The sequence below is a fragment of the Herpailurus yagouaroundi genome, unplaced genomic scaffold, assembly GCF_014898765.1.
Source record: "Herpailurus yagouaroundi ecotype Mexico unplaced genomic scaffold, PumYag 182, whole genome shotgun sequence".
NCBI lineage: Eukaryota > Metazoa > Chordata > Mammalia > Carnivora > Felidae > Herpailurus > Herpailurus yagouaroundi.
Window position 1 is genome coordinate 42320820 of NW_024412413.1, and position 16722 is coordinate 42337541.

At 35.3% G+C, this 16722-nt stretch overlaps 1 protein-coding gene across 1 annotated transcript in view; it reads left to right on the forward strand.

Moving 5' to 3' along the window:
* The window catches only part of OSBPL8 (oxysterol binding protein like 8), a 166572-nt gene that overhangs the window by 60162 nt on the left and 89688 nt on the right, over positions 1-16722 (forward strand). Inside the window, exons 3-4 of the mRNA XM_040490424.1 lie at positions 1457-1495; positions 7892-7928. Coding sequence (XP_040346358.1) covers positions 1457-1495; positions 7892-7928 — 76 coding nt within the window. The remainder of the gene's footprint in view (positions 1-1456; positions 1496-7891; positions 7929-16722) is intronic.

Genomic DNA, 16722 nt, shown 5'->3' on the forward strand with positions numbered 1-16722 from the left:
TGGATAGAGAATGGCAGAATAGGGGATGGGTATTGCTGTTTTCTGGGAATATTATGAAAGTCTTCTGATGAAGTTACTTTTGAACAGAGTCCTAAAAGTAGTTTTCTAGGCAATGATAAGAGCCAAGTGTGGAGTTTGCAGGTCTGTTAGGCAGACTATGGTGGTTAGGCTATAAGTGTCGAGGGAGAAAGGTGAGTGAAGTGTCTTTCACCTCCTCAGTCAAGTGATCTTGTTGGCAGTGGGGACCATGTTTTTATTGTGTTTTTGAATTCCTGTACCTAGCATAGTAAATGAATGAGGAAGGTAAGACTGAATGCAAGGATATGAGAAAAGGTGATAATTGGTCTGGCTTAGGTAATAGTATTGATGGGAATTGAAGGAAAAGACTAGATGTGAGGTAGACATTGTCTAGGTAAAAATCATCACAACGTAATGACTTCGTAAGATGGGGGGAAAGAGAATCTCAGATTATTAAAGGGTTTAGGTCTGAGTGAAAGAAAGAGGCTATCATTGGAAAACTTGGGCAGATTGGCATCAAAGCTGATTTCAGAGGGAAGCTACTGAGTGCTGTTTTTGACTTAAAGATGCTTTCTAAAGCAAGCTAAATAATTTGTAAAATTGGCTTACAGAATTTTATTATTTTCAAGTTTATTTATTTTGAGAGAGAGTATGCTTGAACAAGTGGGGAAATGGCAGAGAGAGAGGGAATCCCAAACAGGCTTAACACTGTCAGTGCAGAGCCTGATGCAGGGCTCAGTGTCACAAACCATGAGGTCATGACCTAAGGTGAAATTAAGAGTTGGATGCTTAGCCCAGTGAGCCACCCAGGTGCCCTTGTTTATAGAATTTTAGAACCAGAAGTCAATTTGCAATAATGTTTGAACATACAGGTAGCAATATTTTGGAGTGAAGATTTGGAAATAGACTAGGTCTGAAGGGGAAACTTGAAAGTTGTCTAAATAAAGGTGATAAATAAGCCTAGAGAATGAATGCAGTCTGCTGGAAAAGAGCGGTAGAGAAAAAACAACAAATAGTTGAGGACTGAGCACTGATGATGGCCATTCACTTACCAAATGAGAAAACAAACTAGAGGCAGGAAAATAGGAGAAGGGAAGCCAGAGGAGTAGAGTACTTTAGGAACCAAGGGAAGAGAAAGCTCGCATGGGGAAAAGGCTGGTAGAATTATATGCCTACAGGGAGGGCAGAACTGTGAAAAGCTCCAGAACAGGTCAGAGAGGACTTCACAGATTGGCAGATTAACTGGAATTTACGGGAGCCTCAGAATTTTTTTTTAAAGGATTTAGTTTCCAGTATAAACATATTATTGCACTTTTTTCCTACTTCTTAAAAGATTAATGCACCACTTAATTCATTTGATAAACCATGGGTGCTCTCTAAATTCAGATTCAAGTATATGACATTAAATCACTGCTGAGAAAATTTGTTTTTTTTTTAGATCTTGCCATATTCAGAAGTTGCTGAAGTTCAAGAGACAGTGAGTAATATATGGTGCTATGTTTGAAATGTTAACATTTTTATATTTTTTCAGGATTTAAAGTTGGATTCTTAAAATATATTTTTCACTGTATTTTATCATAGATGATTATGTCATTATACAAGGTAGCTAATATAAGTTAAAAAGATCAGCTTTAAAATTTTCATTTTTTCCAAAATGTAAATAGGTTTAATTTTTTTTTACTGTAAAAATAATGCATACAAATGTGGCATGTTTAAATACAAAAGAATGTAATAAATAAAATTCTACTTTCTAGAGGCAACTACTTTTAATATTCTGGTGGTCTCTGTAATTTACTAAGTTTATTCATATGTGTATATGTTACATATGTAATTTTATAAAAGCGGAGTCCTACAAACTTTTTTGTAGACTATTTTTAAAAGTTAGTATATAATTGGGGCGCCTGGGTGGCGCAGTCGGTTAAGCGGCCAACTTCAGCCAGGTCACGATCTCGCGGTCCGTGAGTTCAAGCCCCGCGTCAGGCTCTGGGCTGATGGCTCAGAGCCTGGAGCCTGTTTCTGATTCTGTGTCTCCCTCTCTCTCTGCCCCTCCCCCATTCATGCTCTGTCTCTCTCTGTCCCAAAAATAAATAAATGTTGAAAAAAAAATTTTTTTTAAGTTAGTATATAATGAATTGTTCAGTCAGTGAAAAAAAACTTTAACGACTACACAGTATTTTGTTGTGTGAAGGTATTATTGTTTATTTCATAATAGATTACTGTTGGAGATTACTACAAATGATGTGATAAATGCCTATGGATACATCTTTTTGAATATTTCAGATGATCATCTTGGTATACTCTCCTAGAAGTGCATTTGCTGGGTCAAAAGGATGGTTAGGTTATTTTAAAATAACTGCTTGGCAGGCCAGTTAATATTTTCTATCTAACAGTGATAAGCTCTAGTTCCTAGAAAAGCACTTCTGTAAAATATCTCCTGCAAAAGTCAGGGATAAAATGTACACAGTGTGTGTTTTGCTGATGATTGTAGGAATAGGAAAAGTTCTGTTAAGTATAGAGAGATGACTCCTGTCAGAAGAACAAACAAATCTCAGATGTGCTTTAGATCTCTCACTGAAGATTCTTACTCTAAGGGCCAAAGATAACACTAAATACAGTACTTTTGGGATGTGTTATATAATCCTCCTTCCCAATTGTGGCTCCTGAGAGCCAGCTGCAGCAGGATTGTGTCTCTGAGTACAGCTCGATCAACTTCATTGAGGGAAGAGGCGCTACTTGCTTGAAACTTTATTTTCAAGTTGTATCAATGCTTGATGAGCTGTACTTTGGCTTAAGCTCACAGGATGACTTAAGTCACATCAATATGTATGCTAAGAGGGAGATGCTATGCTACTGGCAGTGGACTCAAGCTCTAGCTCTTATGGGATTGTTTCTGTGTTTTAGGGTGGTCATCTGTCCTGAATTGCTTGGGATTAAGGGGCTCCCAGGATGAGTGTGTGATTGTGAACTTTTTCTGCCTATTCCTTTACACTTCTGAAAGATAGTGTAGGCTAGTTGTTGGTGGCGTGGTAAATATTTAGAAGCACATTAAAATAAAATCCCAATGTTTGCATAATGCTCTTTTCCTGAGGTTTGTAGACTAAAACCGGTAGAGATTTAGGTAATGGCTATATTTCATGCTTTTAGTTAAAAGTAGTTGATAGTGTACTCATTAATAATAAATAGAAAAATGCTAGGCATCTTAGTATTATTTTACTATTTTCAATCCATAGTTTCTGCCAAAATAGAGAATCTGTTTATATGATACACAAATTGTTGAAATGACTGTGTGGACATTGTTGAAGGGATAATGATAAATATGATGTTACTCAATTAGGGGAAATATTTCCATCATATATTAATGGTCTTTTTTTTTTTTTTTTTTTTTTTGAACACGGTGAGGAAAAGTTCCTGGATTCTTCCAAGATTCTAGTAGTATTTTGGTTCTCTAACAAAAGCCAAGAAGAGTTGGCTAGCTTTATATTTTTTAAACTATCTTACAAGATACTTATATGGAATGTTTCCACATCAGTAATTTCACACTGTCTTTATTCATGTGTTACACAACATGGGACTGTGCAAATTAGGCCCATGTCCTAAAAGCAGTAAAAATAAGTGTAGTGTGCAATTAGGCCTTGCACACAGGACCAGTGATGTAAGTTACATGGTAAAATTAATATGTAATCTTCAATTACTTAAATCACTTTTCCTATTGGTATCACTTACAGGCAATTCTGGGAGGATAATTTCACTTGTATCCCAGTTTAATGCTTTTGTATCCACAATCTTCTGGGGAAGGTTTCTGAAGTCTTGCTTATTTTTTTATTGTTTTTCCACTTTTGTTTGGAGTATTTCAGCTTAATTCTTAGTTCCGTTGTTCCATTATAATGTATGTTTTCTAGTGCCTGCCTGTTCTTTTATTCTGTGGCATTTTTCAGTCTTCTGTGAATAGCCATTCAGGTCATATGCCCTAACTCTCATACATAATCATAATTTACACTGTTTCTTACAAACCTGAACCTTTCCCTGTACAGGTCTGTGTGTCTAACGCCCTATTTGACATTTCAACTTGAATGTCTAACAAACACTTCAAACTTAACCTGTCCCAAACTTAGCACTTACATTTCTTTCTGTAAACTAGTCCTTCTCACTGTCCTTTCCATCTCTGACAGTGACAGTTCCATCCTTCCAGGTGCTCAGACCCCAACATTTGACACCATTTTGATTCCTCCAGGGTTTTTGTTTGTTTGGTTTGTTTTGTTTTTTAATTTCATACTTGCTCTGTTTGGAAATCCTGTTGACTTTCTTTTCAAAAATATTCAGAACTCAACTACTTCTTCTCACCGTCACTGCTACTTCCTTGGTCCAAGTCTCCTTTATCTCTCCCGTAGATTATTATGGTAACTCCTAATTGATTGTACCTTTGTTCCTCTAGTCTATTCTTAACATTACAGCTGGAACAATCCTGTTAAAACATATTCAAATTATGTCACTCCTTTTCTCAGAAATCCAGTGGCTCCCCATCTCATTCAGAAAAAAACCCAAAGTCCTGACTGGGTCCTACACAATCTAGCACTCATTTACTTCTTTGACTTTATTTCCTGCTTCTCTCGTACTTCTAGTCCAGCCTCTCTGGCCTTGTTACTCTTCTCCAAGCCCTTCAGACTTGCTCCTATCCCAGTCCTCCATTCTATACTTGTTCTTCTCTCTGCCTGGAATACTCTTCTCTTTTATGTCCTTATGCTGAACTCCCTCACTTTACTCAGTTCTGTAGTGAAGATTTCTTAGGCCACCCTATCTTCAATTATGACCCCCCTTCCTTAATATTTTATGTGTCCTCATTTTCTGCTTTTTTCCTTAGCATTTTTACTATATAATATGTAACAAATTTTTAATTGTTACTATGTTGTTACTCATATCTTCCACTAGAACATAACTACCACAAAGGGCAAATTTTTGTCTTTTTTGTTCACTGTATCCTTTGATGCCTAAAATGATTACTGTCTATATGATACCTATCATATCTCAAGTATTTGAATGGATGGCTCAATAATAGGAATAGACCGTGTTTATTTTGATTATTCTCCAGTGTCTCAATATGAAAAAAAAATTAGAATCAGATTTACATGACCCAAACATGCTTGAAGATGTAATGTTGAAAGCATAATCTGAAACAAATATTCAGAAGTTGCTGTATATGCTAGGGATTATTTTCTGGGAGCAAACAGGCAAGGAGTACAGCTACAAAGAAGTTGACGTAATGCTGTTACTTAACAAAATTTGAGAATATGTACAATAAAAGTGAACTTAATCACTTACCCTAAATAGAAGACCAACTAAAAAACCTTCAAAAATGACTGGCCTTGTGAAATTAAATACTCCAAACTTTGCATATATGGTTAGAACCATTGCTTTCCTTTAAGAAATTTAGATTTACTGGTAAATTCAGGGAAATTAGTAATTATTCATATCAATAAAGAAAGATATTTTTAGAGGATGTCTATGAAATATTTGTCAAGCTTACCATGGTTATCTCTGTCAGTTTTCTAACTTCTTTCAGTTTTCCAATATCATAGTAGTTATTTATTGGTACATAACAAATATTCCAAAATTTAAGTGGTATAAAACAATAAACATTTATTATTTTACAGTTTCTGTGGGTCAGGAATCTAAGAGCAGTTTACTAGGTGTATCTAGCTCAAAAATCTCTTCTATGGTTGTGGTCAAGCTACTGGGGAGTGTGGCTGCTGCAGTCTCATCTGAAAGCTTGACTGGGTGTAAGGGAGGGAGGAAAGGTCAAGGCAGGAGATTCATTTACAAACTCACTGGTTGTTGACAGACATCATTCCTTCACCTCATGGGCTTCCCTGCAAGGCTGCCTGATGACTCAGCAGCTGGCTTTCCCCAGGGTGATCTATCTGAGAGAGAGTAACAGACTATAAACAAGATGGAGGTCATAGTCTTTTTACCGTCTAATCTTGAAAGTGACATCCATTCAATTCTGCCATATTCTATTCATTAGAAGTGACTCAGTAAGTCCAGAAACACTCAAAGAGGGGATTATGCACCAAGATATGGGGATCACTGGAGCCTTTGCAGAGATTGCCTACCACAAATACTTTAATCTTTTTCCACATGCTTGAGAGTTGTGGTAACATGGTCATCAGTAATAAGGATTTGAGCACAATTAGTTTGTTGTCATTCCAGTTGTATTTTTTTAGTTTATCTGTGAAGCTGAAACCAGTCTATAGAAGAATAGGAAACTACAGAAAATGACTAGAGCAAATGCATTTAAAGGAATTAGAACATGGTTTAAAGCACTGTGAAATAACCATCACTTAAGGGAAGCAACAGGGCCAAGAGTTTTTTCCTAGGAGGCAGAGTGAACAACTGCTACCTTTCTTTTTGGTCACAGATAATTTTGCTTCATTCCCTTCAAATAAGAGCAAGCAATAATATAATCAGTGAGAATTTTTTATTTTTGTTGTTACTTTAGGTTTGATGTTACTGTACTTGGTATTTGAGCTGAAGTAAAGCTGAAGACTGTTTCTTTTATTTTTTTAAGTTTATATTTATTTTTGAAAGAGACAGAGACAGTGCATGAGCAGGGCAGAGAATGAGGGAGAGAGAGAAACCCAAGCAGGCTCTGCAATGTCAGCGCAGAGCCTGATGTGGGGCTCCATCTCACAAACTGCGAGATCATGACCTGAGCCAATTATCAAGATTCAGACTGACTTAACTGACTGAACACCCAGGCACCCCAAAGCTGAAGACTCTGTTTCTGCCAAGGGAGACCAAAACACTTGTCCCTAAGCAACATTTATTTTCATTTTTTTTTTTTTTAATTTTGTGTGTGTGTGTGTGTTTTCAATATATGAAATTTATTGTCAAATTGGTTTCCATACAACATCCAGTGCTCATCCCAAAAGGTGCCCTCCTCAATACCCATCACCCACCCTCCCCTCCCTCCCACGCCCCATCAACCCTCAGTTTGTTCTCAGTTTTTAAGAGTCTCTTATGCCTAAGCAACATTTAGCATAATGTTGTATGTTAAGACAGTTTCCAGACAAAAGGTCACCAGTCTTTCCCAGTTTCTTTTAGGTGATTGCATGTTATTCATTTAAGAATTGGGTCTTCTTCCTTCTTAAAGCGCAGTAGCTCCAGGTGCTTTACTTCATGTTTAGTGGGTCCCAAGAAAATTTTGTCTGACAATAAAATTGTATCATTTCTAATCAATATTCCTCTTCGGTTTTTTTCTTCTTCTTTTTTTTTTTTTTGGTATTTGAGAAAAAATTTACTTTGTTGATGTCTTTGTAAAAGCTCTTTGCACAAAGCTTGGCATATAATGAGCACTTAGTAAATGTTCCTTTCTTTTTATGTAAGAAACAGACTGAATTTCTATGTAGTGTTAAGTGCTCTCATGGCATGCAGAACTAATATTTAATAGTGCATGGGTGTTACAGATTTTTTAAACCACTTACATTTAAAGAATTAATAACTTTGGGCTGTCCTTTACATTTCTGAATAATTTTACCACTCCTAACCCATATCATGAGTTAAAATTTGAAAGTAATTTTTGACTTGAATAATTTTCAAAACAAAGTACTTGGTTGATTTCGGTTTTGCCTTTCCATCTTTATTTTCCAAAATTTAAACAAATATTTTATAATGCTTAAGCCAAGATCTTTTTATGTGTGGCAGAGGAAATTCCTTGTGAATTATGATTATTAGGATTGATTTGCATGTGCTTTCTACTTATAAACTAATGCTTATTTTCCTTGTCCTTTTGTTTCACTGCTGCTTCAATCCTGATGCATTTTGCTTCTTCCTGGTTTGGATTATATTTGTTTGCTGCTCAATTACCCTGCATTAAAAGCTTCTTGGTGATAGCAAAGATGTCCTTGGGCCATCAAGTAAGTAGCCAAAGTTTGAATGGCATATTTGGAGACAGAATGTTTTGATGTGTACTTATAAGAGGCATACAGTATTTCTCTTATTAAGTCTTCTACTTTTCTTCCCAAGCACTGAAATGCAAAGAATGTAAATGGTGATTCAGTGCCCATCTGTTGTCAGTGCCCATATGAGATTGATAATGTTTGTGTATTTGCTTCTTGATTGTCTAAAGATGGATTATATACTTAGCTAAATTATCTAATTCATAATTTTAGACCTCATCTTCAGGCATGGTGGGAGGGGTTAAAAAAAAAAAAAAAAGACCTCTTCATAGTTTTCCTTTCTATAGTCATCATAAAGCATAGATCAGACTTCTTTGAGACTGGACATGATAAAAAAATTCACTTTCATGTGAAAATGAGAAATATTGTTTTATTTTGTCACAATCTTTACATAATAGATAATTTGGTTATGAAACACATTTATTTTTACTCTGGGATTTTATAAGTGAAGCGTGTTTCATCTTAGTGATTTAAAAGATGTACCCATTAAATTTATGTCTGAAAAAAAATTTTTTTTGACCAGACACTGTGCTAGCTTTGGGGAATATATGATGAATAAAATATGCACCCTGCCTGTACCCTTACATTATAGTCTAGCACGGGGGTTACACCCATGAATAGATAATTTTAGAGCATTGTGACAGGGGCAACTTTTTTTTTTTTTAAATCATAGTATTACTGAGGTGAAAGAAACCTAAAATATCATCTTTTTTTCTAATATAATTTATTGTCAAGTTAGAGTGTATTGTTGACATAGAGTGTATACAGTGTGCTCTTGGCTTTGGGAGTAGATTCCCATGCTTAATCACTTACATACAACACCCAGTGCTCATCCCAACAAGTGCCCTCCTCAATGCCCATCACCATTTTCCCCTCTCCCTCCCTCAGTTTTTTCTCTGTATTTAAGAGTCTCTTATGGTTTGCCTCCCTCTCTGTTTGAAACTATTTTTTCCACTTCCCTTCAAGCATTAATTTTCTAGACAAAGAGCCTGAAGCTAAGAACTTACATGACCAAAAAGAGTTAGAAATGGGTACTATGCCACTGTGTCTTCAGCAAGATTCTTTTGAGTTCAAAAATCATAATGAAACCATCAGTTTGCTAAATTCAAATCTGCCAAATAATTAAAATATTACTGTCATAAATCGGACAAAAATTAAACTTTATTGAAGCGTAATGTAGAAATTATATTGATTTAGGAAGTTTTAGTATTTCTTCTTAAACTGTTATCTGACCACAGTAAGTCAGCTCAATGCTTTGGGGCTCATTTTTTTCCCATTGACTAAACAAGGTGAAATAGCAAGCTTTCTTCTAGTTGTAAAATTCTTTGGTATGGATTGGTTGCTATTTGTCTCTAATATTGATTATAGTATATAATGTAATTTTTTTTCTAAAAAGAGGTGATTTAAAGTAATATGCTAAAATTCCTTTTTAAAATTCTTAATTTTAACAATTCATAGTATTTTAAATATATTTTTTATTACACAACCAGCATTATTAGAATAGTAGAATTTTTTTTTTGAGAGAGAACATGAGTGGGAGAGAGGGGCAGAGAGAGAGAGAGAGAGAGAGAGAGAGAGAGAATCTTAAGCAGGCTCCACCCTCAGTCCAGAGCCTGACACAGAGCTTGATCCCACAAACCTGGGATCATAACCTGAGCCAAAACCAAGAGTTGGATGTTCAATTGACTGAGCCACCCAGGCACCCCTAGAATAGTAGAAATTTTAAAAGTTGAAAAAAGTATACAAATATGAAAACATTTTTATGTTTTCTTGTCAGCCTTGCTTGTGATACCTGGCAGATATTTTCAATGGATTTTTCAATTCCTTTAGTTACCTTATGTATTTAGATGTTGGCTCAGGTGAACTGATTGGCAATGATGAACTGACCAGTAGAAATGCATTTTTTAAGATAATTTTTATTTATTCATTAATTCATTCACATAATGCACACAAGTTGGGGAGAGAGAGAATCTTAAGTGGGCTTCATGCTCAGTACAGAGCCTATCATGGGGCTCAATCCCACCACCCTGGGATTATGATATGAACTGAAATCAAGAGATGGTTGCTTAACTGACTGAATCACTCAGGTGCCCTACAGTTGCATTTTTAATACCAACTACAGTTATCCTATTTTAGGAATTGTATTTTATAATAGGTCTTTAATTTCTGCTTGGACTAGAGAAAATTTATTGTGTTTATACATTTTCTGGATACACAAATGAAATATACAATATATATTAGAGGTGAGTTTATATCGTATTCTGCCAACTCTTAAAAAGCTGAGGATATATAATTACTTACTAGAGATCATGTATCTTTTAGAGTGAAAAGTAATTTCATTAATATTAGGATTTGTACTGAATGAAAAAGCTATAACGATATATACAAACATGCTTAAATTCTTTAAGTATTTGAGAAAAGGTACATCATCTGTAAGGGGAATACTAGGATTTACATAGAAATTATTTATGACTTTAAAATAATTACTTAACTTGATTTTAGCTTCCTTAGATTAAGGACCAATACCAGGCTATGAAGCTTGGAAAATTCTTCAGATTTTATATTGATGTATTGAATTCAGAAAGTAATGATAGTAGTTATAGAATCATATCCTCCTTAGAAGTTGCAGTTGGTAAGTTAATTATATTACTATTAATTATCCAGCATAGTTAGTTTCTACAGTAGTTAAGATAGTTATGCAATATGAATAGCAAAATAGGTTACTTTATTTCTACTAAAAGTAGAACCAGGAGAGGGCACTGCTATGCTGTCTTTAGTAGATGAGGCAGTTGTAGTGTCAGAAACTGTATTGGAATCATGCAGTGATTCATTTATCAAAATCTGTCCAGTGATTTGGCAAATATTTATTGTCAGTTTTATGCCAAAGGGTACAAATCAAAACCGTGAGTTCCCTACTTGAGCTTACATTCAAATAGTCTAAGATTGTACAAATGATGTAGGACATCAAAATGATTTTTCTATTCTGCAAATCCACTTGTCTGTATAGTTGTTAATACTTGTGAATGGGGCAAGAGAGAACAAGTAGGAAACAATTGTTTTTCTAAGTACTTTTATAAACCCTCCCACTTCAAGGTTCTCAAAGTCATAAATAGTAATACCTCAACTGGTAAGGAGTTAGAGGTGAATACAACTAAATTTACAATTCTCAGACTATTTCCTTTTTTATATAGTGAAGTTACTTAAGATACAGATACCTATATCTTACTGATGGAATCCTGAAACATACTTTAATTCTATTAGTTGTTCTTCTCATAATGTATTTTAAATTAGCCTAAAAAGTATTGTCTGATACTACAAATGAATCTATGTAGCATATGTAGATTATAAAGCATAATCATCCAGTATGTGTTGAACCTACTGCTCAACTTAAGAACCTGAGTCTTAAAAATCCCTCATGTTCAACTATGTACTTCTTCTCTCGTCTATCCCTGTGCCTGCCCCCAAGAGGTGATGACTAGTTTCTATTTTTCATCATTCTTTGCTTTTTTAAAAAGTGTATTTTTTGTTATTTTTGGGTGTTTTTGTTTTGTTTTTTGTTTGTTTTTTGTTTGTGGTTGTTTTGTTTGTTTTTTAGAGAGAGTACACGAGTGGGGGAGAGGGGCAGAGGGAGAGAGAGAGAGAGAGAAAAAAAAAGAATCTTAAGCAGGCTCCACGCCCAGCCAAAGCTTGACACGGGGCTCCGTCCCACCACCCTGGGATAATGACCTAAGCCAAAAACAAGAGTCAGACTGCTCAACCGACTGAGATGCCAGGCACTTATTTTTTTTTTTTCAGTATGTGAAATTTATTGTCAGATTGGTTTCCATACAACACCCAGTGCTCATCCCAAAAGGTGCCCTCCTCAATACCCATCACCCACCCTCCCCTCCCTCCCACCCCCCATCAACCCTTAGTTTGTTCTCAGTTTTTAAGAGTCTCTTATGCTTTGGCTCTCTCTCCCACTCTAACCTCTTTTTTTTTCTTTTTTTTTTCCTTCCCCTCCCCCATGGGTTTCTGTTAAGTTTCTCAGGATCCACATAAGAGTGAGAACATATGGTATCTGTCTTTCTCTGTATGGCTTATTTCACTTAGCATCACACTCTCCAGTTCCGTCCACGTTGCTACGAAGGGCCATATTTCATTCTTTCTCATTGCCACGTAGTACTCCATTGTGTATATAAACCACAATTTCTTTATCCATTCATCAGTTGATGGACATTTAGGCTCTTTCCATAATTTGGCTATTGTTGAGAGTGCTGCTATGAACATTGGGGTACAAGTGCCCCTATGCATCAGTACTCCTGTATCTCTTGGGTAAATTCCTAGCAGCAGGCACTTATTTTTAAATTCCGTGTATGTCACTAAGTTTTGCTGGTATTTAATTTTATGAGAGTGCTGTATGTCATTTTCTAGGATTTTTTTTGTAGTTAATATTTTATGTTCCAGATTCAGCCATGTTTTGGGGTATAGATATAGATCATTCCTTTTCAGTGCTATATGCTATTCCATTAAATGCATATACCACAGTATACAAAGCCATTTATTTTCAGTTGGTGAATATTGAAATGGTTTTGATTTTTACTCTGAACATTCTTATTGTCTCTTGGTAAACACATATAAGAGTATTATTTCTAGGTATAAAGCTAAAAGTGGGATTGTTGGATCCCTATGGTATGCTGGTGTTCAGTTTTTTTTTTGTTTTTTTTTTAATTTTTTTTTCAATGTTTATTTATTTTTGGGACAGAGAGAGACAGAGCATGAACGGGGGAGGGGCAGAGAGAGAGGGAGACACAGAATCAGAAACAGGCTCCAGGCTCTGAGCCATCAGTCCAGAGCCTGACGCAGGGCTCGAACTCACGGGCCGCGAGATCGTGACCTGGCTGAAGTCGGACGCTTAACCGACTGCGCCACCCAGGCGCCCCACTGGTGTTCAGTTTTATAAGGTAGTTCTAAATTTCTTTTCCAAAGTGCTTAGATCAGTTTATTCTCAAGCAGCAGTGCTTAAATGTCTCATTGATTCTCATCCTTATCAGCACTTAGTATTATCAGACTTACTAATTTTTGTCAGTTTTACTGAGTGTAAAATATTTATTTCATTGGGATCTTGATTTGTATTTTCCTGGTTACCAAGAGGATAAACATCTTTTTTATATATTTATTGGCCATTTGCATTTTTTCTTCCATGAATTCACTGTTCAGGTCCCTGCCCCATTTTTCTTTTTCTTTAATTAAAAAAATTTTTTTTTATTGAGACACAATTGACATACAAATTTATGTTAGTTTCAGGTATGCAGTGATGATTCAGTATTTGTATATATTACAAAATGATCACCACAGTAAGTCTAATTAATATCCATCATCACACATAGTTACAGAATTTTTTTTATGATGAGGACTTTTCAAGATTTATTCTCTTAGCAACTTTCAAATATGCAGTATAGTATTATTAATCATCATTCTGTACATTGCATTAATATGACTTATTTATCTATAATTGAAAGTTTGTAACCTTTGATTCCCTTCACCCATTTTTCCCACTCACTACCGCCCTGCTTCTGGCAACCACCAGTCTGTGTATCTATGAACTTGGTGTTTCAACTTGGATAATACAGTATTTGACATTCTCTGTCTGACTTATTTCACTCACCATAATGCCCTCAAGGTCCATCCATGTCATAAATGGCAAAAATTTCATTCTTTTTTTTATGGCTGAGTATTCCATTCATTTGTCAGTGGACACTTAGGTTGTTTCCATGTCTTGGCTGCTGTAAGTAATTCTATGGTGAACATAGGGGTGCATATATCTTTCCAGATTTGTGTTTTCATTTTCTTCAGGAAAATACACAGAACTGGAATTGCTGGATCCTATGGTTGTTTCTTTTAACTTTTTGAGGACTCTCCGTACTGTTTTCCGCAGTGGTGAATTGGCTACACCAAGTTACATTCCTACTGACTGTGCACAGGGAGTCATGTTTCTCCATATCCTTGCCAATGCTTGTTATTTCCTTTCTTTTTGATAATAGCCATTCTAACAGGTGTGAGGGGATAATAGCTCATTGTGGTTTTGATTTCCATTTCCCTGATGATTAGTGATGTTTAGCATCTTTCCATATACCTGTTGGCCATTCTGTCTTTGGAAAAGTGTTTATTCAGATCTTCTGCCCATTTTTAAGTCAGATTGCTTATTTTTTTTTTTTTGCTGTTGAGTTATATGAGCTCTTAGTGTATTTTGGACATGAACCCCTTATCAGATATATGACTTGTAAATATTTTCTCCCATTCAGGAGGTTGTCTTTTCCTTTTGTTGATGGTTTCCTTTGTGGTGCAGAAGCTTTTTAGTTTGATATGTAGTCCTACTTGTTTATTTTTGTTTTTTGTTTTTGTTGCCTCTGCTTTTGGTGTCAGGTCCAGAAAACCATCACCAAGTCTGATGCTTACTGCCTGTGTTTTCTTTTTGGAGTTTTAGGGTTTTAGATCTTATATTCAAGTCTTTGATTAATTTTGAGTTAATTTTTATATATGATGTAAGACAGTGGTTCAGTTTCTTTCTTTTGCATATGGATGTCCAGTTTTCCCAGCACCATTTATTGAAGAGACTGCCATTTTCTTGTATATTCTTGACTTTTTTGTCCCAAATTAATATGACCATATATGCATAGGTGTACTTATGGGCCCTCTATTCAGTTTTATTAATTTACGTGTGTTCACCATACTGTTTTGATTGTTGTAGCTTTGTTTTATAGTTTGAAACCAGGGAACATGATGCCTTCAGCTTTGTTCTTCTTTTTCAAGATTATTTTGGTTATTCAGAGTCTTTTGTGGTTTCACACAAATTTTAGAATTTTTTGTTCTAATTCTGTGAAAAATGCCATTGGAATTTTCATAGGGGCTGCATCGAATCTGTAGGTTGCTGTAGGTGGTATGGACATTTTAACAATATTAATTATTCCAATCCATGAGAATGGACTGTCTTTCCATTTATTTGTGTTTTCAGTTTCTTTTGTCACTGTCTTATAGTTTTCATTGTACATGTCTTTCACCTCTTGATTAAATGTATTCCTAGGTATTTTATTCTTTTTGATGTATCCCTACATTTCTCTACTGTGTTGTTGGTCTTTTTCTAATTGATTTATAGGCTTGTTATCTTTCTTAACATATTCTGGATACTAACCCTTTGTTAATTATATATGTTGCAAATATCCTGTTTTTCTTTCTAACTTTTTATGGTACCTTTTGATTAAAATCTTAATTTTAATATAGTAGAATTTATCAGTTCTTTATTTTTGGTTAGTGCTTTGTTGTGTCTTTTTAAAGGAATCATTCCTTATCCCAAGTTTATAAAGATATTTTTTTTATATTTTCTTCTAAAAGGTTTTAAGTTTTGCTTTTTACAGTGATGTCTTTATTTCCTAAGACTGTTCTTTGTGCATGGTATGAGGATAGGGACCTGATTTTCCAATACTTAATTTTCCTAGTATCATTAATGGAGGTAGTCCCTACTTCTGTTGTATATCTAGGCTCAGCGTATGCATGGGTTTGATTATGAGATCTCTCTGTTTTGTTCTTTAGGTCAATTTGTCTCTTCCTACATCTATACCATACATCTTTAATTTTAATAGTAATTTTTAGGAATTAAGTGGATCTTGGATTTAGTAACCAAAGGAGCTGCCATTTACTTTATGATAATAAAGTTTGATAAAGGTATAAAATTTGTTGATTGGTTCATTCAGCAAGACCCTATTGAACACCTTCATTATGTCAGAACCATACGAGGACTTGAGGATTTATGGAAATATAAGGCAGATAAAACTCCATTCTCTTATGGAACTTAATGGTCTCCTGTAGAAGGCAGACAATAAACAAATGATATAATTTCAGATAGTGATAAGAGCAACAGTGAAAATCATGTATGATAAAGTGATAGAGTATAATCGTGGCAGAGTGCACACTAACCAAAAAAATAAAAGAATTGATCAATTTCATAGGCATGATGAAGAGCTTTGTTGAAGATAGGGCATTAGAGCACAGACAACACGTAGAGAGGGGTCAATAATGTGAACCTCTGCAGTAGGAGTTTTCCAGGTTGAGAGAACAAGAGATAGAAAGACCCAGACACTGGAGCAAAATGGCATGTTTTAAGGAATACCACGAAGGCCATTCTAGCTGGAGCCAAGTAGCCAAGTGACTAAGGAGAGTAGTAGATAATGAGATTGTAAAGGTAAGCAGAGGCCAGACACTTTTCAGTTCGTATGCCATGGGATTCAAGTATAATGGAAAGCATTGAGGATATTTCTGTGTGGCGCAGATCTGATTCATGATTTACAAAGATTATTCGGGTTTCTGTGTAGAGAATGAATTCTAAACAAGCAAAGAGCAAGACAGTAAGTCTGGAGACTAGGTAAAAATCTGTTGCTGTGATCCAGTGGACAGGTAATGGTGGCTTAGAATAGGGTGATAGTTGTAGAAGTGGGAAGAAGTAAAAAGATTCAAGATAAATTCTGAGGGTAAACTATAAAGATCTCACAAATAAATCAGGTGTGAAGTGTTTAAGGAAGAGAAAAATAAAAGAATATATCTGAAGTTTTTGGCCTGAGAAAGTGATGGAGGACAATAGTGAGTGGTAGGTTTGGAGGATAAACAGAATCAAGAATTATGCTCTGGATAAATTTGAGATGCCTGTTAAAAAGTAGAGGCTAGTATAAGTCAGGCAATTGGACGTGTGAGTTTAGTTCAGGAAGAGATAAATTCAGGA